The sequence below is a fragment of the Populus trichocarpa genome, chromosome 16, assembly GCF_000002775.5.
Source record: "Populus trichocarpa isolate Nisqually-1 chromosome 16, P.trichocarpa_v4.1, whole genome shotgun sequence".
NCBI lineage: Eukaryota > Viridiplantae > Streptophyta > Magnoliopsida > Malpighiales > Salicaceae > Populus > Populus trichocarpa.
In genome coordinates, this window is record NC_037300.2 from 3,011,947 (window position 1) to 3,038,714 (window position 26,768).

The following is a 26,768-nucleotide window of genomic DNA, read 5'->3' on the forward strand; positions in this document are numbered from 1 at the left end:
TTTTAATAAAATAGCATCTTTTATTGTTCAGAACAAAACAGAGAAACAAAAAAGAGTGATCTCATACGCGTAAATAGAAACAGAGATAATAATCCTCTGTCTGGCAACTGCCAACAATCATAACCCAAAAATAAGAAAAAAGCCAACAACTGCAACCCAATTACAGTAATGAGTAAAAGCATTGCCCTCTTTTCCTGTGGACGATAAAACTGCATTCAGTATCAGTACATTCAAGGGCCAAGTCATCGCAAGGCTCACCACAAGTATCGCATGCTGCATAATCCTCTGTCTTGTCGACCAAAACAAGAGGGTGAGGGTGTTTACGATATGTGTGGACGCCCCCTAGCTTGACATATGGGTCTCTCCCGAGAGCACATTCAGGATGAGCATCGAAGTCGCATTCCTCACAACGGTAGAACCAGAGCTTTGGGTCTCTATCTTTTTCACAAATTATACAGGAAGGTTGGTAGTCATTTTCATTAATGTAGGTGAGGAAGAGAGGATGGTCATCATACTTGTGTCTTGCTTTGTATGGCACTGTAGCACATTTCATACCCAGCTTGAAATCGCAAACCGCACATTTAAAAAATACCTTTGATTCTTCACTGACACAACAGCCACTGCAATGGGGAATAATCTCTGTGTCATCTGCAAGCAAAGGGGGAAGCCCGTAACCTCCAATACGGCAACGGAGAATACTCTTTCTGTCCGTTGGAAGATTAAGGGGATGCTCATGACCTCCATGTTTAAAAGAATCTTTCAATGATTTGAAGCATCGGACATCAATCCGGAGTGCACATACATTACATTTGTACCTGAGCCCATGAGAAGTTTGATTACACACATCACAGTAGAACAGCTCATATGGCCCTCGGCTCCGTGAAAGAATCAGTTGGTTTTCGTGATATTGCCACTTTTTTCGCCTGGGTAATTCCATGCAGGTTTTGTCAAGAAAGAAATTACAACTGGCACAACTATAAAATGGAGTTGAGATTGGTAACATGCACCCATCACACTTTAGATCATCATCAACCTTGTCAATAAGGATTAGGTTATGTTGATGACTGAAATGCTCGATCTCTTCAATTATTCTCTCCTCTCCATGCTTGATCTCACGGACAACGCGAAAGCTAGGTTCCATGAATTGATCATCAACAGTCACACTTTGCTCTTCTTCGTTTTCTCCTCCAGTCTCTGTTGCCGAATCGCCATATTCTCTGCTACAATTCACGTGTGCAACAAAGTCACAGTCTGGGCAGTAGTAAACTCCGTATTCTGTGTCAACTTCCCGACAGCAAATTCCACAGTACTTGTTTATAGATTCGATGCATTGTTGAGGATGATAGGTGTGGATGATTCGGGGATGATGGTGCAGTGCTGTTTTAAGGGTGCCTGGCAATGAAATGCATTCTTCGTGGACCACGAGTTGGCACATGGTGCACATGAATGGGGAGCCATATCCATCCGTGCCGCATGCATTGCAAGTGAAGGAGATTGATTTGAATGAACGTGGATTCAGCAGGCTTCTAAATTGATGCCCCTGATCCTGATCAGCTGCATAAACGCACGGTGGAAAAGCACATTTGATATGGAGGTTGAATTCGCACACAAAACAGCAGTAAGCAAAACTCTCATAGCAAGTTTCTTTGCAAAAACTACAGATCATGTGATGATTTGGCAGTAGACGAAGAGGGTGTTCTGGATGAATGTGCCTCTTGATCTCTGGGGGTAGCTCAGCACACTTCTTGTGAAGAAAGACGTTGCAAGAAGTGCAACTATAGCTAGGACCAGACATTGGTTCCTTGCACACAGAGCACACAACTCCTTCACCATGATATTCTTTCTCTTCATTCAAAACCAATGGATGATCCTTGTGGGCAAATTGATGTGCCTGACTATCGACTTCCAAAAAACCCGGTTGAAAAGCACATTTGATATCAAGATCAAATTCACAGAAAGAACAATGGTAAATAAAACTCTTCCAAGTTTTGTTGCACCGATTACAATAGCATTCTATTTTATATGGTGGCTTTGCCAGTAGATGGAGAGGGTGTCTACGATGAATGCGCCGCTTGATCTCACGGGGCAGCTCGGCGCATTTCTTATGAAGAAAGAAGTAGCAAGAGGTGCAACTGTAGCAAGAACCCCATATTGGTCCCTCGCATCCAGAGCACATTACTAGTTCACAACTATATTCGAGAATTTGATTAATGAGGATCAATGGATGATACGGGTGGCTAAAATGTTCAACCTCCATGCCTCTGGCTCTCTCAGAGGACAGAGCAGGAAATGAGGGGTGTTGAGCCAAGGCAAGACTTAGGAGGCCAAATTGAAGCTGCGGAATGTATATGTTATCGAAATGGAAAGGCAAATAAAAGTTGAGTGCTACTAGTATTCAATACCTCGCCTTCTGAACTGAAACTTGACCTCTTCACCGACGACGGCTAATTAAATAATTACAGCTGCTTACTGCTACATTACAGATCAACCAACGAGATCCAGAACACAGTGATTTCCCATTAAGATCGGATACCAATCAATTCCTGGGGAAGCATTTTTCTTCCCTCTTCCCCTTTATCAAAGATTATGGGACAGAGAACCGAAACGAAAAATAATTCAAAGGACCCAATATTCAAAGAAACCCAAAAAGGAAGGAAGGGTGTTACCCGTAAGGAAGAGGCGGGTAGAAGATCACGAGGAAAGCTACAGGCTCCTCTATTTGTGCGTATGTGAATAAGGGTCTTTTCTTGTTAGAGAAGAAGACTAGTTGACTTTTGCTGGGTTTCCTCAACTTCCTTCCTATATTACTCGTTTGCCTATGGATGCAAGTATTTTAAAAATAATATTTTAAAAAAATAAAAAATTATTTTAATATATTTTAGAGTAAAAACAATTTAAACAAACTTGTATTCCATGTAAATTGAAAGATGATTAAAAGAAAAGTATATCAACTTTACCAAATTATACAAATCAATATAGATATTAATTAAAATAAATTATGATATTTATCAACTTTTGTTTCTTGTTTGATTTTGAGCAGGTGGTCTACATCTTAACTGGTGTATTTACAATTAATTATTTTTCTTACGAGCTTAACTAAAATTAAGTCATCATATTTTTAGATATTTCTCGATTGAATCCTCTATCCATTTCCGTCAACTTTCTTTTTTTGTGGAATTAAAAAGGAAACCAGAACCACCCACGAGATACCAAAATCAAAACTTCAACTGGGCTCTCAAGGGAGCACTGTACACGAAGGCGGCTGTGAAAGAACAAAGGAGATTGAAAGGACATGGTTTAAGCTTCTTAATTATTTTGCTGGTGGCATGATAAATAACAAATGAGATTGAAGCTATGTTTGTTTTTTTGAAAAGTAATTTTTAAATAATTATTTTTTAAATTTTTTTGTGTTTATTTATTATTAGAAAAGTTGATCAACGAAAAATATTTTACAGTTAAAAAAAAATTTGACTTAGTTTGGGTGGAAAACACTTTCTGAAAGTTATGAAAAATTTAGAAATGTCATATTATTTGCTGATTATATCAAATTTGGTCCTCAAACTTTTGATTGCTATATATATTTTGTTTTGAATATTTATTTTTCAATTTCATCTCTTAAAATTTAATTTTTATATTATCTTTGGTTTTTATTTTTATAATTGTTATTTGCTTTTCGCTTATCATTTTTTTATTAAAATTTTTTATTTATCAAATTTGATCCTCATTCTTTTGACTGTTAGTTATTTTATTTGAAATAATTTATGAAATGTTAATTATTATTATTTTAATTTTTTTATTTTTTATTTTTTTATTTTTTAGATTTGATCTCTATTATTTTGATTATTATTTATTTTATTTGAGATAATTTATGAAATTATATATTTTTTTCAATTTTATTCTCATTCAAATTTTTAATTTGTAAAATTTATTCCTCATTATTTTAATAAACTTGAGAAAAATAAAATATTAATAAGTTATTTTCCAGCTTATTTTTCATGACATAATCAAATACTGGAAAGTGTTTTCCTATTTATTTTTTATTATACTACCAGATATTAGAAAATAATTTATTTTTCTGAAATTCACTTTTTCAAATTTATTTTTTTTAAAAAAATTATTTTTTAACAAATAAACAGTGCTGAAAGAATTTATGATGTACATGAGCATATGCGCAAGGGAATAACATCAGTTTGGTTCTCTGCTCGGATTTGAAATGGGCCTCAAGAGATGAACGAGGAATTCTTATGATAAAAATACTTATTCTATTTGAAGGTGGGTTGTGATCCAATTGGGCTTGGCATCATCAAGCAAACCAATCATCGGCCTGAAAACATTGAAGCAGCATTAGACTTGACGTATGCAAGAGATGACAGAAAATAAATCGCAAATACAATGTTGGCGTCAAATTAATTTTTTTTTAATAAAAAAAATATTCAAATATTATTAATATTTTTTCTTGTAAAAAATTAAATTGTATGAGATTTTATCTGATATGATCTGATTAACTTAACGAGTCTAAAAATAACTTAAATAATTGATAAACATATAATTTGATTTAAAAACAAAAAAAACATCATCTTTTTTAATTTTTTAAAATAAAAAAAATATTTTGAAAAATAAATACTACCATACTTCTAAGCTTTCTTTACAATAGAGGTATCTAAATGTTAAAAATTTAATGATAAAATCCTTTAATTATTAAAATCACAAATCAATAATTACATGTATATATAATTAACAAATTTTTGCTAAATCTTAAATAGGTCTTTCTTCTATCATATCGTACTATTTAAATTAACAAATTTATAAATGTTAACTATATTTTATAGTTTATTTTTTATAATCAAACGGTTTTACTCTTGATAACCTAGAAATGTGAAACAAATACATATTTAACTAAAATTGTGATATTTCATTTAAATTAACTAAAATATTTTAAGCAAATTACACATGTACTGCCTCTTATTTAATAACTTGACTAAAAATTAAAGGCATAATTATACTTTGGTTAGGTGCTGAATCTAAAAGGAAATAGTTGTTGGGGATTTCGGCTCCCCCATGCGCGGACCGGTGGTGTACTGATAGTTGCTCTAAGGAGAGGTAAGCACACTGACACAATATTTTACGTGGTTCGGCAAAACCGCCTACATCCACGGGAGAGAGTCATTGTATTAGATATAGAGAAAGGGTTACAATAAATACTTGTAGAGGAGGAGGATTACATCCACTCTACTCAACTCATCAACTCTCATTGCTGCTCTTGCAGCTGCTGCAATGGCAGCAAGGCTGCTACCATTACAGCCCTTCACTTTCTCTCTATACTCTTCACATTCTCACCCCTCTCTTACATTTTGCTCTCTCACGTATGCCTATAAATAGGCAAGTATGATGGCTTCTCTTCTTCAACAACAGCAGCTGCATATGGGTTGATACATTTGTAAATGGTGGGTGCAACTACCATTGACAAATGGTAACCCTACTCCTTAGGGTAGGTTGCCCAATAATGGCAAATCCCAACAATCACCCCCTTTGACATTTATATGGGCAATTGTCCTCTTGCTTCTTCAGCACAAACTTGTATCTTGCAGCTCTTCCAAGCTTACCATTCCGAGAGCGTCTGTGGCCAAGTTTACAGGTACTCGCCAAACCTTTCAATCATCAGAGTTACCAAAGCACACCTTTTCTCACACAAAAAGGATCACTACAACCAGATGGTCTGCCACTTCACATCTGAAGAGTGTTAACGCTTGTCTCTGGCACACACTGCATTCCCCTTCGAGCGTATCAACCATGCTCGGTCCGGAATGATTAATCAAGCCTTACACCAAGGCTTACAACACCCCCTCAAACGGAAATTTCTTTTTCCAAGTGCGACAGTCATTATCTAAGTATCTCAATATGATCACGAGCTCACCACTCTTCCAAGAGTCTACTCATCCAGGAGTTGCGTCTGCCCTCTGTTCCACCCTAGAAACCACGCCTTACTTCTCCGTGAGTCTCTCACTCTTAGTCGTAAGAGTCCAGGTAGCTCTCCACCTTTAACCATGGGGGCAGCCCATTAAAGGTTGATCCATATATGTCTTGATACTGAGTATTACAATGCATTCACTGAGCTCACCACCTTGACAAGAGTCAACTTGTTCCGGGAACCTGCGCATGCCCTCTGCTCCTTCATAGCAGCCGCGTCTTAATGCTCCACAAGTCACACACTTATTGTTCAAGACAAATGTCTTCTAGCTCATTGATCTTTAGCATGGGGGCAATATCCATGAAAGTCAATCCTACATTTGTCTCCATACTCATCATAGCCACTTCATTGGCTATCCATCTGTCCACTCATATCCAGCCATCACATTGGCTCTGGGGCGTTCTAAACTGGGCTCATATCGTGGCCCACACACCTTCTCCTTAGGTGTCTTCGCTCGTCGTCATGCGGCGATCTGAAATGGGGCTCCTATCGCGGCCCTCACACCTTCTCTAAGGCGTCTTCGCCCGTTGTCATGGGGCGGTCTGATCTTGGGCTCATATCAAGGCCCTCACACCTTCTCTAAGGTGTCTTCGCCCATTGTCATAGGGCGGTCTGATCCGGGGCTCCTAGCACGGCCCACACACACACCTTCCATCTAAGGTGTCTTCACCTTTCATAGGTGGTCGCATCCTCCTTCAGCTGAGATGCTTCAAAGTGGCTCCAAAAGTCTCTACCACCATATGCACTATGGGAGAGATTACTGCCACTGACTACATAGAAAGAGAAAGTTGCGGTATACTCCTCGCAATCCTCCACCTCGATTTCTATGTTTGGAGCTTCTACGCCTTTCTGCTTGACAGCTCCACCTACACCAACTCTCTTTGGTGTCTTCGCCTTTCATCATAGGCGGTCGCCTTTTATCACAGGCGTTTGCACCCCCTCAATTAGGTGCCTCTGCAACAGCTCTCTTTCCATCCTTGCATGCATTGGAAAGGTCTTCGCCTGTTGTCTTCATCAAGAACATAAGAGACTTCCTGTTGTACAAACTTTACCAGTCTCTGCTCTGAGCTTCATCTGGGAACACTTCTTCTCCTTGCACCTGTTGTCTCATTACAGTACCTTGTTGGATCCTATGGGTACTCCTGCACAATCTCCATGTGCCCTCGTGCAATTTCTGTTCTCCAGATTTCTCCCTATTCCTTGCTTATGTTTGACAGCAGCTCATCCTGTCACAACACCTGTCCAAGTCAAAATAGGGTGCCAATCTTTATCTCTTGCTGTATTTCTCTTCCATTATCAGGGTCTTCATCAATTCTTCCCTCAAGAAATCACAGTCACCGAATCTAACTTCTTTGGAGAAATCACCACTTCATCAAATCCTTGATCATACGGAACCCAACTGTTCCCTTGTGTCGTCGTCCTGCTAGTCTTCAACTGTTTCATTACAAACTGCTATATATACGAAAATAGTACCGTATGGATAATCCTTCCACTAAGCAAGTTCCCAGGAAAGATTGGAGGGGTCACACTGGTCCCGCTTAAAACCCAATCTCTTAGACAGAACTTCTTAGGCCATATCTATCCATCGTACTGTCTTTCCGTATATACAACCATTTGCTAGCTTTTATGCGGCTTCCCTTTACAAGTGATCTGGAATATATTGGTTTAATACATGATTTCTCAACATTTGGCGAGACTACCAATTCTTAGATTCGTCAAGATTGGTCTTTGTCAATTTTCACTCTCCACCTCAAATTGTCCACATGATCGGGTGTCCAGAGTGTCCCAATTTTGCCTTCCTTCAAGGCAGCTAAAATTCTCCCCACTTAGCAGTTCAGCACATGTAATTGGGTAAACATGTGCACCTTCTTCTTGTTCATCTCCATCGACCACCATGATGACCTTCAGATGCCTCCTGATCGGGCAATCTCTTTTGTTAATTCACCACCATCATTTTGGTCTCAAATCTCAATGATCAGACCATACCATTGCATCCGGAACGATCAAATTAGCTGGAAACAAGTCTGAAATCGTCTAAATCGCATTTCCGACGGCTAAGATTTGATCAAAACAATTCTGGCCTGATAAACGGCTCAGATTCAATCTCAGATCCGGTTGCATGTAGACTTTGCTGCACAGAATCTTCTCCATCGGCTCGCGGCTCGGCTCGGCTCAAAAACGGCTCGGCTCGGCTCAGCCCGGCTCGCGGCTGATGACGTGGCAGGTGGCTCCCATTATGCTGACATGTCTGCTGACTGGTCGATGACGTGGTTGCTGACATGGCATGCCTACTGTGCATGATGACGTCACCCTTACATCAGGCTGATGGCATCATGGGCCATGCTGCTGTACATGATGATGTCACAATTACATCATGCTAATGTCATCCCTGGCATGTCTACTGTTCATGCTGACGTCACTTTTATGTCATGCTGACGTCATCCATATCTGGGTCAGTCACATGGGTCGGGTCAACTGGTATTCGGGTCGGGTCAACCCATCCGGGTGAAGAAGACGCGTGGGGTGCGTGGGGCGCGTGGGCAAACGCCTTGCCGGAGAGTGCGGTCATGTCCGACGTCCGATTTTGACACCGTTTTCACCAGTGGCTTCGTCGCTTCTTCCTCTACACAGTGGTATGGTCAAAACACAATTTTGACAACTTTCATTTTTGAGCAAAAATCAAACACCCCTTTAAACCATGTGCTCTGATACCAATTGATAGGGAATTTCGGCTCCCCATGTGCGGACCGGTGGTGTACTGATAGTTGCTCAAATGGAGGGGTAAGCACACTGACACAATATTTTACGTGGTTCGGCAAAACCACCTACATCCACGGGAGAGAGTCATTGTATTAGAGATAGAGAAAGGGTTACAATAAATACTTGTAGAGGAGGAGGATTACATCCACTCTACTCAACTCATCAACTCTCATTGCTGCTCTTGCAGCTGCTGCAATGGCAGCAAGGCTGCTGCCATTGCAGCCCTTCACTTTCTCTCTATACTCTTCACATTCTCACCCCTCTCTTACATTTTGCTCTCTCACGTATGCCTATAAATAGGCAAGTATGGTGGCTTCTCTTCTTCAACAACAGCAGCTGCACATGGGTTGATACATTTGTAAATGGTGGGTGCAACTACCATTGACAAATGGTAACCCTACTCCTTAGGGTAGGTTGCCCAATAATGGCAAATCCCAACAATAGTTTCAACAAGATGCTAGGCTCATTGTTTCTAGATCTGGTTGTGTGTCAAATCTAATGGAACACAAGTCTGACAGCTGTCAGATCCAATGTTTTTAGGCTCCGACTACGTGTCGAGTCTAAGTGGATATTATTTTGGCAAGATATCAAGCCCACCGCTCTTGGGCTAGGCACCGTGTCGAGCCCAGGTGGGTGTAGGTCTGGAGAGTTACCAGATCTAGTGTCCTTGTTCTTAGTTATATGCTGAGCTCAGTTAGACATGAATCTAGCAAATTATCTCAAATATTTAATAAGTGATAATTCATTACAGCTAGTTAGAATTATGAATGGATGCATCATTAAATTCATAACAACGAGAGTTTTAAAATAAGATGTCACAATAACTACTTCTAGTGAAAGAAAAAACTCTCGTAGGACAATCAAAGTTGCTAGTTACTATTCATGTATAAAGATAAATTTTATTTGATCTCTAAATATGCAATTGCTTCAAATGAGGTATTGAACTTTGATGCTATTATTTAATTTGATAAGTATCGCATGGAGGATAATCCTCTGTCTTGACGACCAAAGCAAGAGGGTGAGGGTGTTTTGGATATGTTCGAACCCGCCCTGCCTTGACATATGGGTATTCCCGAGAGCACATTTCTTGTGAAGAAAGAAGTTGCAAGAAGTGCAACTATAGCTAGGACCCGACATTGGTTGCTTGCAAACAGAGCACACAACTCCTTCACCATGATATTCTTTCTCTTCATTCAAAATCAATGGATGATCCTTGTGGGGAAATTGACTATCAACCTCAAAAAAACCCGGTTGAAAAGCACATTTGATATCTAGATCAAACTTACAGAAAGAACAATGGTAAACAAAACTCTTGAAAGTTTTGGCGCACCGATCACATTCGTATTCTCCTTCATATGGTGACTTTGCCAGTAGATGGAGAGGGTGTCTAGGATGAATGCGCCGCTTGATCTCACGGGGTAGCTCGGCGCATTTCTTATGAAGAAAGAAGTAGCAAGAGGTGCAACTGTAGCAAGGACCCCATATTTGTCCCTCGTATCCAGAGCAAATAACTAGTTCACAACTATATTCGAGAGCTTGATTAATGAGGATCAATGGATGATCTGGGTGGCTAAAATGTTCGACCTCCATGTCTCTGGCTCTGCAGAAGACAGAGCAGGAAATGAGATCCAGAACAGAATACAGTGATTTCCCATTAAGATAGGATACATGCAGGTTGCCCTGGATTTGGTGGAGTGGTTTTTTGTTTTAATTCAACTTCATATTTTTTATCGACTATTTTTTTATATAATTAAAAAAATTAATTTGAGACAAAAATCATGTTAGTTAAAAACAATTTTATTGTTGTATAATTATTATTTTTTTGTAAAACTTCGATGTTAGGAGATTAAATATTTTAATATGTGTCTTTCTCTTAATTTAACAACTTGATATTTGGTTGGCCTTAACAATTTGTTTTTAACATCTATTGACATGTATAATTCTTGATTTTTTTATTAAATACACGCATGAAATTTTCAGTTCGTATTTAAATTTTTGTTATGGTAAAAAAAATGCATCAACAATAGTTGTATTTATTTTTTTTTGTGTTGAAAAAAACACTTTTAAAGCCTGTTTGTTTTTGCATTTTAAATTTTTTTCAAAAAAATATGATTTTTTTTCTTTGTTTTAATTTTTTTTTTATATTTTCGGATTGTTTTAATGTAATGATATCAAAAACAAATTTTAAAAAATAAAAAATAATATTTTCATATATTTTTAAATAAAAAATATTTTACAAAACAACAACCACTATTTCATAACAATATTAATCCAGTCCAAGGGAAAGCACGAGTACTGTGACTAGCACGAGTACTCAACCTAAATATGCAAGGAAAATTGGAGATTCCTCTAAAAGGATAAACAACCAGCATTTCACATATCAGCTGCCTGTTAATTTGGTGCGTTTCATCACAGCTTGGTGTATTTTTTAAATATCTTATTTATAGTTTTGCTAAAGGTCTCCATCAGATTTTATTAAAAAGAATTATTCCATTGACCGAATTTTAATTTCCCTTTATTAAATTATTATTGAAACTCCCTCTATTTTTTCCTATTTCATAATTGATATGCATTGCAAGCGACCAATTACTCCATGATTGAAGTTTTTAAGTTTCTTCACTTCTAACAAAATTGAGTTTGTTAATAATATGCATAAAAGTAATACATACAAATCAATGCTATATATAACATAGTTTTAAAACCCCTTACAGGTCTGTACTCGATTGATTTTGGGATCAAAACTAGGTCAATTTTTTTTTAAAAAAAGTTAAAATTTGGGTGACTTAGTGGTTTGATCCAATAATATCCAATCAAAAACCCCATTACAATTCGCTGACTATAATTTTTTTAACCAAAACAATGCCGTTATGATTTATAAATAAATAAATAATTTTGGAGTCGACCCGGGATGACTCTATAACCCGATCAAAACATGTGATCACGGTCTTGGGCTGGATCCACTACCGGGCCAAATTTAAAAACTTGCTATACACACAAACAAATAATATAAAATTATTTATTGTATCATTTAATATTTATAAAATTACATAAACATCTATTTGTATGAAGCTTTAGTATATTTTATTTATATGCATAGCATATTTCATAAATAAACCCTAACAAGTGATGAATGATGCTATATTAGTGATTTACTTGTCTCGTAATCATTGCATCAAATTTTTTACCAAGGCTTTAAGTATTATTAAGAATACAATTAAAAGGTACGGGGGGAATACTATTTTTCCACATTCTTTATCACTGTAAATTACAAATAGTAATTCATAGTTTTTTGTGTGCATTTTAACCCCTTTTTTCCCCTTTGATTATTATTATTATTTAATTTATTTTTTATACGACGTGTTTATGGAGATTTAAAGTTGATAATTTATTTTAATTTATTTTTTATATAGTTATCATGGTATTAAAAAAATATCTCATCATCAAGTTGATATCAGAAAAATATCACAATATCATGGTATAGTCTATTTTTAAAAAAAGTTTAGTTAAACAAAAAATGATATAAAAAAAACTAAGTTATTAAACTTTATAAAGTCAATAACCCGATTTGCGAGTTTGGTGAGGTAACTTTGGTTGCCTTGGTTCACGAGTTTTGTGGGGGTACATTTTCTATTTGTATAGTGTTATATTGCTTATGAGGTCGAAATGTTTTTTCCTACCACAATTACCATTTAGTATTATAACTAGATTATTGACCCGCGCTGCATTATGGGTCGAGTCAAATTTTTCTTGACTGTGAAAAAATATACAGATGTTGCTAACATATTTTTTTAGTAAAAAAAATTAAACTAAGTGGGGTTGACTTAACATGACCCAGTTGACTTTGCAGGTTCAAAAATAACTTGGATGAGCTGTAAAAACATAATTTGACTAAAAAAAATCTAAACATGACATCTTTTTTTAATATTAAGATAACAACATAGTTGATTGATTTGGGTCAATCTGGATTAACATGTCAAATATACGACTCGGGTTATAATAAGACTATGATAACCGTATAGAAAGCAAATCAAAATAAATTATGAAGTCTAATTCCCAATTAACCTAATATCGAAGGATGAAATCGAAAAAAAATCAACTAAAAACAAGATCTAAAAAAGTGAGCTGAGTTAACTTGTCAAATTCGTTACCTGAGTCATAAGACCGAGATAACCTTATAAAAAACAAATCGAAACAAATTATGAAGTCCAATCCCTAATCACCTCAATGCTGAAGGATAAGATTAAAAAAAATCAATTAAAAAAATATAAAGAACAACTTGAGTTAATCCGCCAAACCCATGTTTAGGGTCATGAGACTGGAATAACCTCATCAAAAGAAAAAACAAAAGACCTGATTTAACTCGGTTTAACCTACCAAATTCGTGAATCTGGTCATGAAACTGAGATAATTTCATAGAGAACAAATCAAAATAATTCATAAAGCTCAATTCCTAATCAACCCTGTCAAACCCAATGTTGAACAATAAAATTTGTAAAAAATCTAATTAAAAAATAATACAAAAATAAGTCAAGTCAACTCGAGTTAACCTGTGAAGCACCATTTTTAGGTCATGAGGCTGAAATAATCTAATAAAAAGCAAACCATAATAAGTCATGAAACCTAATTATCAATCAAACACAATATTGAATGATAAAATTAACAAAAAAAATCAATTAAAAAAATCGAATCAATTAGGTTAAACTGCCAAACTCTTTCGAAGATGACAAGGCGTTGGTTGCAAAGATGACAAATCATTGTCGTTGATTAGGAAAATGCATTTAACTAGACCACCATTCAGATGCCACATTGTTTTCAAAGCAAAACCGATGTTATGTGGTTTTGGGCGTCCCTGAGTGTACTAGAGATTGTTTTTCAAAGTATTTTTTTATAAGTTTATTAAAATAATATTTTATTTATTTATTTATTTATTACATCAATACATCAAAACGATACAAAAATAAAAAAAATAATTTGAAGCTAAAACAATATTTTTTTTTCAAAAACACGATCAAACCGCAATTCCAAACAACCCCCAAATCTTTCCAAAACGGGCCACTTTGATGGCTCAACGTGTTGTCAAATTTTGTTTTAGGCTAAAACTAAAGTCATTAAATCATGTAGGTGACATCTTCAGATAGATGCTTTTTTTTTTATAGGTGACATCTTCAGCTCAGCACACTTCTTCTGAAGAAAGAATTTGCCAAAAGTGCAACAATCGTTAGGACCCAACATTGCCTCCTCGCACACAGAGCACATAACTCCTTCACCATGATATTCTTGCTCTTCATTCATAATCAATGGATGATCTATGTGGGCAAGTTGAGGTGCCTGATTATCAACTTTAAATAAACACGGTATAAAATCTTCTGCATATTTTGCAGGGCATAAATTGAAAAGGTGTTCATTTCACATGACAATTTAATTAGTCCAATTTCCTCTTAAACAAGGAATTCTTTCAAATCTCAAAATCATACTCACATATGCTATTCTTACAAGCAGCGTATACACTCAAAGTTGTGTTCATTTCACTTTAAAAAAGGTGCTCTCAAAGATGGAAAACCTTTCAATCTAATAATCACCCATATGCCATTGAAATAGAGATTAAGGATTTTCTTGGAATAGAAATTGCTTTGTCAAAGAAGGGGATCGTTATATCCCAACAACAGTGTGTCCTTGATGTTCTTAAGGAGACTGGGATGAGTGGATGTAGGCTAGCAGACACTCCAATAGATCCCAATCAAAAACTTAAAGATGACAAGGAAGGTGAACAAAAGTTAGTGGGAGAGTTGATTTACTTATCAAATACATGATCTAATATTGCATTTGTTGTGAGTTCAGTATGCTAGTTTATGCATTCACCACACGCAAAACATCTTGAAGCAGTTTATCGAATTCTCATATACTTGAAAAGCACACCAGACAAGCGGAGATAATAGAAGCATACACTGATGCAGATTGGGCGGGTTCAGTCATTGATAGAAGATCCACATTAGAATATTGTACTTAAGTTTGAGGAAATATAGTTACATGGCAAAGGAAGAAACAAAATGTGGTTGCAAGAAGCAGTGCTGAGGTAGAATATAGGAAGAGAATTCTTGAAGAAACTGTGAATGCCTGTGAATATTTCAACATTAACCAAGCTCCCGTTTCTTGTTTTTCTAGCCTAGAGATCCAATCCAACATTAACCAAGTCCACATTAGAATATTTGTTTTTCCGCTGATAAAAAATAAGAATTCGTTAGTTTCCACATTTACTAGATAGATACACTACTACATATGAGAGTGACACGTGCGACACTAATAATCACATGTATGCCATTGAAATAGAGATTAAGGATTTAAGGTCTGTCGGGTATTTTCTTGGAATAGAGATTGCTCTGTCAAAGAAGGGGATCGTTATATCCCAACAGAAGTGTGTCCTTGATCTTCTTAAGGAGACTGGGATGAGTGGTTGTAGCATAACAGACAGATCCCAATCAGAAACTTGAAGATGACAAGGAAGGTGATCCAGTGTGAGTACAACACAGTATCAAAAGTTAGTGGGAAAGCTGATTTACTTATCACAAACATGATCTAATATTGCATTTTGTGGCCTTTCTAATTTGGTGATCTCCTCTACTATTTATCTTGTAATCATATCTATTGAATGAATAAGAAATAAAATTCTTCTTCTTCTTCCAAAAACCTACACACACAACACAGTAATAGAAGAAGAAGAAGAAGAAGAAGAAGAAGAAGAAGAAGAATTCATGGATTCGTGCATCGGTAAGTCTGAAAGTCATGTGTAAACGCCCATTACCTTGATATATGGGTATTTCCTGAGAGCACATTCTGGATGAGCATCAAAGTCGCATTTCTCACAACGGTAGAACCAGAGCTTTATGATTTTCACAAATTTGACAGACAAATTGGTAGTCATTTGGATCATTACAAGTGAGAAAGAGAGGATGATCATCGTACATGTGTCTAGCTTTACATGGCAGGCTAACCCATTGATTACATGTTGTTTTTATAAATGTTTTTTTATTTAAAAATATATTAAAATAATATTTTTTTTATTTTTTTAAAATTATTTTTAATATTACCATATATTTGAAAATATATAAAAATTTAATTTATAATAAAAAAATAAAAATAAAAATTATTGAAAAAAATATTTTTAAAACATAAAAGTATATAAGCTTTTAATACCAAAAATAATAAGAATGTTGCTAGTAGTATGCAAATGTTGGAGATTTTTAATTAAATATCTATGAAATTAAAGCGAAAATAATTTGATAGCAATTTGAATTCGAGACAAGATTGATATATTTTTTAAATTAACAGTCTTGTAAAGGGTATGAAGCTAGATGTATCCATCCATTCACCCCAACAATCATAACCCAAAAATAAGAAAAAAGCCATCAACTGCAATCCAATTACCATATTAATGACTGAAAGCATTGCCGTCTTTCCTTGTGGACGATAAAACTGCAGTTAGGATCAGTACATTCAAGGGCCAAGTCGTCGCAAGGCTCACCACAAGTATCGCATGCCTGTGGACGATAATCCTCTGTCTTGACGACCAAAACAAGAGGGTGAGGGTGTTTAGGATACGTGTGAACCCCCCCTGGCTTGACATATGGGTATTTCCCGAGAGCACACTCTGGATGAGCATCGAAGTCGCATTTCTCGCAACGGTAGAACCAGAGCTTTGGGTCTCTATCTTCTTCACAAATTATACAGGAAGGTTGGTAGTCATTTTCATTAATGTAGGTGAGGAAGAGAGGATGGTCATCATACTCGTGTCTTGCTTTGTATGGCAGTGTAGCACATTTCATACCCAGCTTGAAATCGCAAACCACACATTTAAAAAACACCTTCGATTCTTCACTGACACAACAGCCACTGCAATGGGGAATATTCTCTCTGACATCTGTAGCCCAAGGGGGAGGCCCGCGACCTCCATTATTGCAACGGAGAATATTCTTTCTGTCCGCTGGAAGATAAAGGGGATGCTCATGACCTCCATGTTTAAAAGAATCTTTCAATGATTTGAAGCATCGGACATCAATGGAGAGTCTACATATATCACAAAAGTAGCTGAGCCCACGAGAAACTTGATTACACACATGACAGTAGTACAGATCATGTGACCCTCGGTTCCATGAAAGAATCAGTTGGTTTTCGTGATATTGCCACTTTTTTTTCCTGGGTAATTCTATGTAGGTTTTGTCAAGAAAGAAATTACAACTGGCACACCTATAAAATGGAGTTGAGATTGGTAGCATGCACCCGTCACACTTTAGATCATCATCAACCTTGTCAATAAGGATTAGGTTATGTTGATGACTGAAATGCTCGATCTCTTCAATTATTCTCTCCTCTCCATGCTTGATCTCACGGACAACGCGAAAGCTAGGTTCCATGAATTGATCATCAACCGTCACACTTTGCTCTTCTTCGTTTTCTTCTACAATCTCTGTTTCAAAATCGCCATATTCTACACTACAATTCACGTGTGCAACGAAGTCACAGTCTGGGCAATAGTAAACTCCGTATTTTGAGTCAACTTCCAGACGGCAAATTCCACAGTACTTGTTTATCGATTCGATGCATTGTTGATGTTGATACGTGTGGATGATTCGGGGATGATGGTGCAGTGCCGTTTTAAGGGTGCGTGGCAATGAAATGCATTCTTCGTGGACCAAGAGTTGGCACGTGGTGCACATGAAAGGGGAGTCATCTCTCTCAGTGCCACATGCATTGCAAGTGAAGGAGATTGATTTTAATGAAAGTGGATTCAGCAGGCTTCTAAATTGATGCCCCTGATCCTGATCAGCTGCATAAACGCATGGTGGAAAAGCACATTTGATATGGAGGTTGAATTCGCACACAAAACAGCAGTAAACAAAACTCTCATAGCAAGTTTCTTTGCAAAAACCACAGATCATGTGATGATTTGGCAGTAGACGAAGAGGGTGTTCTGGATGAATGTGCCTCTTGATCTCTGGGGGTAGCTCAGCACACTTCTTGTGAAGAAAGAAGTTGCAAGAAGTGCAACTATAGCTAGGACCAGACATTGGTTCCTTGCACAAAGAGCACACAACTCCTGCACCATGATATTCTTGTTCTTCATTCAAAATCAATGGATGATCCTTATGGGCAAATTGACTATCAACCTCAAAAAAACCCGGTTGAAAAGCACATTTGATATCTAGATCAAACTTACAGAAAGAACAATGGTAAACAAAACTGTTGAAAGTTTTGGTGCACCGATTACAACGGTATTTTCCTTTATATGGTGACTTTGCCAGTAGATGAAGAGGGTGTCTACGATGAATGCGCCGCTTGATCTCACGGGGCAGCTCGGCGCATTTCTTATGAAGAAAGAAGTAGCAAGAGGTGCAACTGTAGCAAGGACCCCATATTGGTCCCTCGCATCCAGAGCAAATAACTAGTTCACAACTATACTCGAGAACTTGATTAATGAGGATCAACGGATGATCTGGGTGGCTAAAATGTTCAACCTCCATGTCTCTGGCTCTCTCAGAAGGCAGAGCAGGAAATAAGGGGTGTTGACCCAAGGCAAGACATAGGGAGGCCATATTGAAGCTGCCGAATATATATGTTATCGAAATGGAAAGGCAAATAAAAGTTGAGTGCTACAAGTATTCAATACCTCATCTTCTCAACTGAAACTTGACCTCTTCACCGACGGCTAATTAAATAATCACAGCTGCTTACTGCTACATTACAGATCAACCAACGAGATCCAGAACACAGTGATTTCCAATCAAGATCGGATACCAATCAATTGCTGGGGAAGCATTTTTCTTCCTTCTTCCCATTTATCAAAGATTATGGGACAGAAAGCCCAAACGAAAAATAATTAAAAGGACCCGATATTCAAAGAAGCCCAAAAAGGAAGGAAGGGTGTTATCTGTAAGGAATAGGTGGGAAGAAGATCGTGAGGAAAGCTACAGGCTCCTCTATTTGTGCGGATGAGATTATTTTCAAGAATGTGAATAAGAAGACACTTTCCCATGTCTTTTCTGGTTGGAGAAGAAGACTCGTTGACTTGAGTTGCGTCTCCTCAACTTCTTATATTACTCATTTGCCCATGGGTAGCGGTTTAAAATTGCTTTCTAAACGGTTTTTTTAATAAAAAAATATTTAAAATTAAGTTTTTTGTATTTTTAAATATGTTGATATTAAAAATAATATTTAAAAAATAAAAATATTTATTTTAATATTTTTTTCACAACAAATCCTCTCACAAGCCATAGTGATTCACGAATGAATTTAGTTTTTTTGTATAATTTTGTAGTTATTTATAAAATTTCTTAGATATATAATTATAATTTTGTAGTTATTTATAACCAAAAAGAAGGGTTACTGATAAGTTAATATCTTTGCAGCAGTAAATCAAGTAAGTTAAATAGTATTACATAATAATGTATATAATTTATTTCTCTTTGTTTATGCATCCCACATTATATATAACTTCTTCGATGAACAAACCAATTGAAATATAATATAGAGCCTCTGGTAGGTTTGTGCTTGAATGACCACTGTTCAATAAATAAGGTGAAATGACATATCAAATAGATGTATTTTTATTTCAACCTTAGAATTGATTTTTCTTGTGTGTTTTTAAATTTTTATTTTATTTTATATTTTTAGATTGATTTGATATAGTAATGTTAAAGATAAATTTTTAAAAATAAAAAAATAATATTTTAATATATTTTTAAATAAAAAACATTTTAAAAAATTATCACTATTATAATACACATGGTGGTTTGGATGTGTTTCGATCATAGTTTTAAAATTTGGTTCAGTTCAGGTTTAAAAACTCTAGTTTTGATAATTTGAAATTCAAAACAGCGGCTTCATGAAGTTTATCTAGAACAAAAATTAGGTCATTCGTTTGATAAACCTATTTCTTGGTTATCTCTACCAAGTAATTTCTCGTTTGTCCTTTTTATTTTTCCTTTCTCCTTGTTTCTTAAAGTAAAATGTATTAAGAAAGTGAAACAAAGATTTTCTTCAGAGGTAAAATCTATTTCTTGGTTAATCCATTGATCAACTCCGAAAAAATTAAGGCAAAGTAACTGTGGCAAGGTATTATATTTATGATAACCTCACCAATATTCTTTCGAAGGGGCCTCTAAACGAAGCACTATAGTGCCTTTTTTTTTTCTTTCTTATTTTTCATTTGATTTTTTTAATAAACGCTTCTTCTTTTTTTTGCAATTTCATTTTTAATATTAAATTTATTTTTTATTGGGTTATTTCAGGTTCATAATTCAAATAATAAATTTAGCTGATTAACCCAATTGACTCAAGGTTTTTTATTTTCCTAATTGATTTTCCCTCCAATTTGATCATTTAATATTGAGTTGGACATTATAATTTTTTCAGTTTGCTTTCTATTAGGTTATCACAACTCATGACTTATGAATAACTTAACAGATTAACCCGAGTTGACTCAGGTGATTTTTTATGTCTTTTTTAAAATATTTTTTTTTTAATTTTCTCATTCAATATTGGACGAGTTGGAAAATGAGCTTTACAATTTTTTTTTTAATTTTTTTTGTATGAGGTTATCCTTATCTTATGATTAAGGTTGCGGGTCTAGCAGGTTAACCAAGTTTAAAATAAAGTTATTATTTTTATTTTCTTTCTATAAGGTTATCTCGGTCTCATTACCCAGGTCATGAGTCTTTCAACATTGATTTTTTTATTGGGTTGTTCTAATCTCATGATCTAGATCGCGGGATTGACAACTTAGCCTGGTTAACTCGGTTTTTATTTTTATTTTTTAATTGTTTTATTTTTCAATTTTATTTTTTAATATTTGGTTGATTGGGAATTAGGCTTTATGATTTGTTTCGGCTTATTTTTCACTAAGTTTTCTTGCTCTCATGACTTGAGAATAGTGCTAAACGGATTAACCGAAGTTGACTCGAGTTGTTTTTTGTATCCTTTTTTATTGACTTTTTTTTTCAAAATTAATCATTCAACATTATGTTGGTTGAGAATGAACTTTATAATTTGTTTTTTTTTTTTTGTTTATAGGATTATCCCGGTCTCATGACTAGGATCATCGGTTTGACAGCTTAACCTGGTTAAATCAAGTTGTTTTTTTTTTCTTTCTAAGATATTATCTTAATCTCGTAATCCAGGTAACAGGTTTGATGGAATGTCTCTAGTCATTTTTTATGTTTTTTAAGTGATTTTATTTTTAAATTTATTTTTGACATTAGCACATCAAAATGATATGAAAAAACAAAGAAAAATTATTATTTTTAAAAAATAATTTTTTTTTCAAAAATATTTTAAAAAATAAGCAACCTGTAAAGGGCATAATTTTATTTATTTTTATCTCAATCCAACTCAAATTTTATTAGAAGAATTTAAAAGCTTTATTTTCTATAAAATTAGAACGTTTTAGTCATTTAAAACCAGTAAGACTTTCAAATAAAAACACAAAAAATCTATCACACTTGTAATATTTTATTAGTTGATTTAGAATTTTTTCCTATTTAGTTTAAAATTCTATTATTATTATTATTTTAATTTTGTTTAGGATTTTTTAATAAATAAAAACTATAATATTATATATTAATTAGAGAATTTTAATATAGTGATTCTACTCGTATTACTTGTTTTTTCTGCTTGCAGTAGAAGTTTCAAAAGCATTAATTATTTTTTTGAAGTACCCGATTAAAAATAATTAAATTGGGTTTGAACTCGAGAGGGATTTTTGTCTAAATTAAAAATCAATCAGGTTCTAGATTGCTTCGCCGCTGATTTATATTATCTAACCAAATAATTGAAATGAGATTTGGGCCTCTAATTCAATCCCTTCGTGGTTTTGAAATTAGATAAAGAAGATGGAGGCTTATTCTTATTCTTCTTAAGAAGAAAAATACTAAAAACAGGAATTAACTTCCCTTTTCACGATATATCTTAAAGGACAAAGCTATCGAATGGATCATACCAATAATATAGTACACCAGCATCGCATGCTGGATAATCCTCTGTCTTGTCGACCAAAGCAAGAGGGTGAGGTAGAATATTGTACACCAGACAAGCGCAGACAAAAGAAGCATATACATGATGCAAATTGGGCAAGTTCAGTCATTGATAGAGGATACAGATTAAAATATTGCACTTAAGTTTGAGAAAATATAGTAACATGGCAAAGTAAAAAACAAAATGTGGTTGCAAGAAGCAGTGCTGAGGTAGAATATAGGGTTATGGCAATGAAGTTTGGGAAATGTTATGGCTAAAGAGAATTCTTGAAGAGGAAGAGCTGTGAATGCCTATGAATATGCCAACATTAACAAAGCTCCCGTTTCTTGTTTTTCCTAATTTGTGGCCTTTCTAATTTGGTGATATTCAGCACTCATCTCCATCTGTGCCGCATGCATTGCAAGTGAAGGAGATTATAGGCGTCTAAATTGATGTTCATGCCGCATGCATTGCACATGAACATCTTGAAGCAGTTTATCGGATTCTCATATGCTTGAAAAGCAAACCAGACAAGCGCAGACAATACAAGCATACACTGATGCAGATCCATTTTAGAATATTGTACTTAAGTTTGAGGAAATATAGTTACATGGCAAAGTAAGAAACAAAATGTGGTTGCAAGAAGCATACAAAATGAGGTAGAATATAGGAAGAGAATTCTTGAAGAAACTGTGAATGCCTGTGAATATGTCAACATTAACCAAGCTCCCGTTTCTTGTTTTTCTAGCCTAGAGATCCGATCTTTATTTTGATTTCCTAATTTGGTGAAACTTTCTATACACAGGGAAAATTGTCTGAGAGTGGGTTAGCTGAACGAAGAAATGCAACAGATGTGACGTCTGATGGTATAATAATCTTCAACAAATCAGTGCCACATGCATTGCAAGTGAAACAGAGATTAAGGATTTTCTTGGAATAGAGATTGCTCCGATCTTTATTTTGATTTCCTAATTTGTGGCCTTTCTAATTTGGTGATCTCCTCTACTATTTTATCTTGTAACTTTATCATAAAAAATTAATTTAAAGTAAATTTTTTATAAAAAAAATATTTTTAAAACACAAAAATAAACAGATTTTTAATAATAAAAAAGCTAGGAATATTGCTAGCAGCATGCAAAGGTTCGAGATTTTTAATTGGATACCTACAAAATTGAAGCAACAACAATTTGAATTGGAGACAAGATTGATATATGATTTTTTTTTCTTAAATAAGTAGTCTTGTGAAGGGTATAGTTTTATTTTTATTTTTTACTTTATCCAACTCAAATTTTATTAGAAGATTTTAAAAGCTTTATTTTCTATAAAATTAGAATTTTATAGCCTTTTAAAATCAGTAAGACTTTCAAATAAAACCACAAAAACTATCAACTTGTAATATTTTATTAGTTGATTTATAATTTTTTTTCCTATTTAGTTTAAATTTTATTTTTATTTCATATTTTTTTAATATATAAACACTATAATATTATATTTTAATTAGAGAATTATTATATGACAATATTTTATTATATGACAACATATACACGTCGCAGATATACACATAGTAATTATCTAAGAAAAATTAGATAAGTGTTATTTTATATGACAATATTTTTATGCCTTTATAATAAAATCTATAACAAAAATGTAAAGAGGGAATCGAAACAATAAGTAGAATAATTTATGGAGAGGATCAAGAGCTTCCTGCTGAGCTACAAAAAATGGTGGAAGGTCAGACATCTCTCTCACTACGAAGGCACACAGAAACAACAAACTACCTTCAAGGACAGTGTTAATAAAATAGCATCCATTGTCTAAATTAAAAATCAATCAGGTTTTAAACTGCCTCGCCGCTGATTTATATTGTCTAACCAAATAATCGAAATGGGATTTGAAATTAGATAAGGAAAATCGAGTCTTGTTCTTATTCTTCTTTTATATGACAACAAACACTACCTTCAAGGACAGTTTTAATAAAATAGCATCTTTTATTGTTCAGAACAAAACAGAGAAACAAAAAAGTGATCTCATACAAGAAAATAGAAACAGAGATAATAATCCTCTGTCTAGCAACTGCCAACAATCATAACCCAAAAATAAGAAAAAAGCCAACAACTGCAATCCAATTACCATATTAACGGATCAATGCATTGCCTTCTTTTCCTGTGGACGATAAAATTGCAGTTAGGATCAGTACATTCAAGGGCCAAGTCATCGCAAGGCTCGCCACAAGTATCGCATGCCTGTGGACGATAATCCTCTGTCTTGTCGACCGAAACAAGAGGGTGAGGGTGTTTAGGATACGTGCGAACCCCCCCTTGCTTGACATATGGGTATTTCCCGAGAGCACATTCAGGATGAGCATCGAAGTCGCATTCCTCACAACGGTAGAACCAGAGCTTTGGGTCTCTATCTTTTTCACAAATTAAACAGGAAGGTTGGTAGTCATTTTCATTAATGTAGGTGAGGAGGAGAGGATGGTCATCATACTCGTGTCTTGCTTTGTATGGCAGTGTAGCACATTTCATACCCAGCTTGAAATCGCAAACCACACATTTAAAAAATACCTTTGATTCTTCACTGACACAACAGCCACTGCAATGGGGAATACTCTCTCTTTCCGCTGCAGCCCATGGGGGACGCCCGCGACCTCCATTATTGCAACGGAGAATATTCTTGCTGTCCGCTGGAAGATAAAGGGGATGCTCATGACCTTCATGTTCAAAAGAATCTTCCAATGATTTGAAACATCGGACATCAATCCAGAGTCCACATACATCACATGTGTACCTGAGCCCACGAAAATATTGCTTACACACATCACAGTAGAACAGATCATGTGGCCCTCGGCTCCATGAAAGAATCAGTTGGTTTTCGTGATATTGCCACTTTTTTCGCCTGGGTAATTCTATGCAGGTTTTGTCAAGAAAGAAATTACAACTGGCACAACTATAAAATGGAGTTGATATTGGAAACATGCACCCATCACACTTTAGATCATCATCGACCTTGTCAATAAGGATTAGGTTATGTTGATGACTCCAATGGTCGATCTCTTCAATTATTCTGTCCTCTCCATGCTTGATCTCACGGACAACGCGAAAGCTAGGTTCCATGAATTGACCATCAACAGTCACACTTTGCTCTTCTTCGTTTTCTTCTACAATCTCTGTTGCAGAATCGCCATATTCTATACTACAGTTCACGTGAGCAACGAAGTCACAGTCTGGGCAATAGTAAACTCCGTATTCTGTGTCAACTTCCCGACGGCAAATTCCACAGTACTTGTTTATAGATTCGATACCTTGTTGAAGTTGATATGTGTGGATGATTTGGGGATGATGGTGCAGTGCCGTTTTAAGGGTGCCTGGCAATGAAATGCATTCTTCGTGGACCACGAGTTGGCACATGGTGCACCCGAATGGGGAGTCATCTCCATCTGTGCCGCATGCATTGCAAGTGAAGGAGATTGATTTTAGTGAACGTGGATTCAGTAGGCGTCTAAATTGATGCCCCTGATCCTGATCAGCTTCATAAACGCACGGTGGAAAAGCACATTTGATATGGATGTTGAATTCGCACACAAAACAGCAGTAAACAAAACTCTCACAACAAGTTTCGTTGCAAAAATCACACATCGTATCATGATTTGGCAGTAGACGAAGAGGGTGTTCTGGATGCAAGTGCCGATTGATCTCTGGGGGTAGCTCAGCACACTTCTTGTGAAGAAAGAAGTTGCAAGAAGTGCAACTATAGCTAGGACCCGAAATTGGTTCCTTGCAAACAGAGCACACAACTCCTTCACCATGATATTCTTGCTCTTCATTCAAAATCAATGGATGATCCTTATGGGCAAATTGACTATCAACCTCAAAAAAACCCGGTTCAAAAGCACATTTGATATCTAGATCAAACTTACAGGAAGAACAATGGTAAACAAAACTGTTGAAAGATTTGGTGCACCGATTACAACGGTATTTTCCTTTATATGGTGACTTTGCCAGTAGATGAAGAGGGTGTCTACGATGAATGCGCCGCTTGATCTCACGGGGCAGCTCAGCGCATTTCTTATGAAGAAAGAAGTAGCAACAGGTGCAACTGTAGCAAGGACCCCATATAGGTCCCTCGCATCCAGAGCAAATAACTAGTTCACAACTATATTCGAGAACTTGATTAACGAGGATCAATGGATGATCTGGGTGGCTAAAATGTTCAACCTCCATGTCTCTGGCTCTCTCAGAAGACAGAGCAGGAAATGAGAGGTGTTGAGCCAAGGCAAGACTCAGGTAGGCCAAATCGAAGCTGCCGAATATATATGTTATCGAAATGGAAAGGCAAATAAAAGTTGAGTGCTACTAGCATTCAATACCTCACCTTCTGAACTGAAACTTGACCTCTTCACCGACGGCTAATTAAATAATTACAGCTGCATACTGCTACATTACAGATCAACCAACGAGATCCAGAACACAGTGATTTTCCATTAAGATCGGATACCAATCAATTACTGGGCGAGCATTTTTCTTCCCTCTTCCCCTTTATCAAAGATTATGGGACAGAGAGCCGAAACGAAAAATAATGCAAAGGACCCAAGATTCAAAGAAACCCCAAAAAGGAAGGAAGGGTGTTACCCGTAAGGAAGAGGCGGGTAGAAGATCACGAGGAAAGCTACAGGCTCGTCTATTTGTGCGGATGAGATTCTTCAAGTATGTGAATAAGAAGACACTTTCCCATGTCTTTTCTGGTTGGAGAAGAAGACTCGTTGACTTGAGTTGGGTCTCCTCAACTTCTTATATTACTCATTTGCCCACGGGTAGCGGTTTAAAATTGCTTTCTAAACGGTATTTTGAGTAAAAAAATATATTTAAATTTAAGTTTTTTTATGTTTTTAAATATGTTGATATTAAAAATAATATTTAAAAAATAAAAATATTTATTTTAATATTTTTTTCAAATAAAACAAATATTTTAAAAAATAACTACTTACACCCTCCAAATCTTTTTCCAAGTAGAGGTACTTAAAATTAAAAATCTAATG

The 26,768-nt window shown here is 35.6% G+C and overlaps 2 protein-coding genes across 7 annotated transcripts; both read right to left on the bottom strand.

The window, feature by feature from the left end:
- On the bottom strand, positions 1 to 18,530 carry LOC112325841 (uncharacterized). Of its 6 annotated transcripts, none has more exons than XM_052447950.1 (3): positions 18,390 to 18,530; positions 17,590 to 18,322; positions 1 to 1,594 (listed from the first exon to the last, which is right to left on the bottom strand). In XM_052447950.1, the coding sequence occupies exons 1-3, from the start codon at positions 18,392 to 18,394 to the stop codon at positions 161 to 163; spliced, it is 2,172 nt and encodes a 723-aa protein (XP_052303910.1). In that variant the 5' UTR covers positions 18,395 to 18,530; the 3' UTR covers positions 1 to 160. The 6 variants fall into 6 exon arrangements, with proteins under 6 accessions (XP_052303910.1, XP_052303913.1, XP_052303914.1 ...); XM_052447953.1 differs by having other exon boundaries at positions 1 to 974; positions 16,970 to 18,322; XM_052447954.1 differs by having other exon boundaries at positions 1 to 941; positions 16,937 to 18,322.
- A 4,861-nt stretch (positions 18,531 to 23,391) lies between these two features.
- Positions 23,392 to 25,953, bottom strand: LOC18106146 (uncharacterized). Its single transcript, XM_024587403.2, has 2 exons — positions 23,687 to 25,953; positions 23,392 to 23,508 (listed from the first exon to the last, which is right to left on the bottom strand). Exon 1 carries the CDS (start codon positions 25,951 to 25,953, stop codon positions 23,857 to 23,859), a length of 2,097 nt encoding a protein of 698 aa, XP_024443171.1. The 3' UTR covers positions 23,392 to 23,508; positions 23,687 to 23,856.
- Positions 25,954 to 26,768: the final 815 nt, after the last annotated feature.

What these genes read in the sequence shown, in the direction of transcription:
- LOC18106146 (XM_024587403.2), bottom strand. Translation starts at nt 25,953, where the DNA reads ATGGAGGTTGAACATTTTAGCCACCCAGATCATCCATTGATCCTCGTT.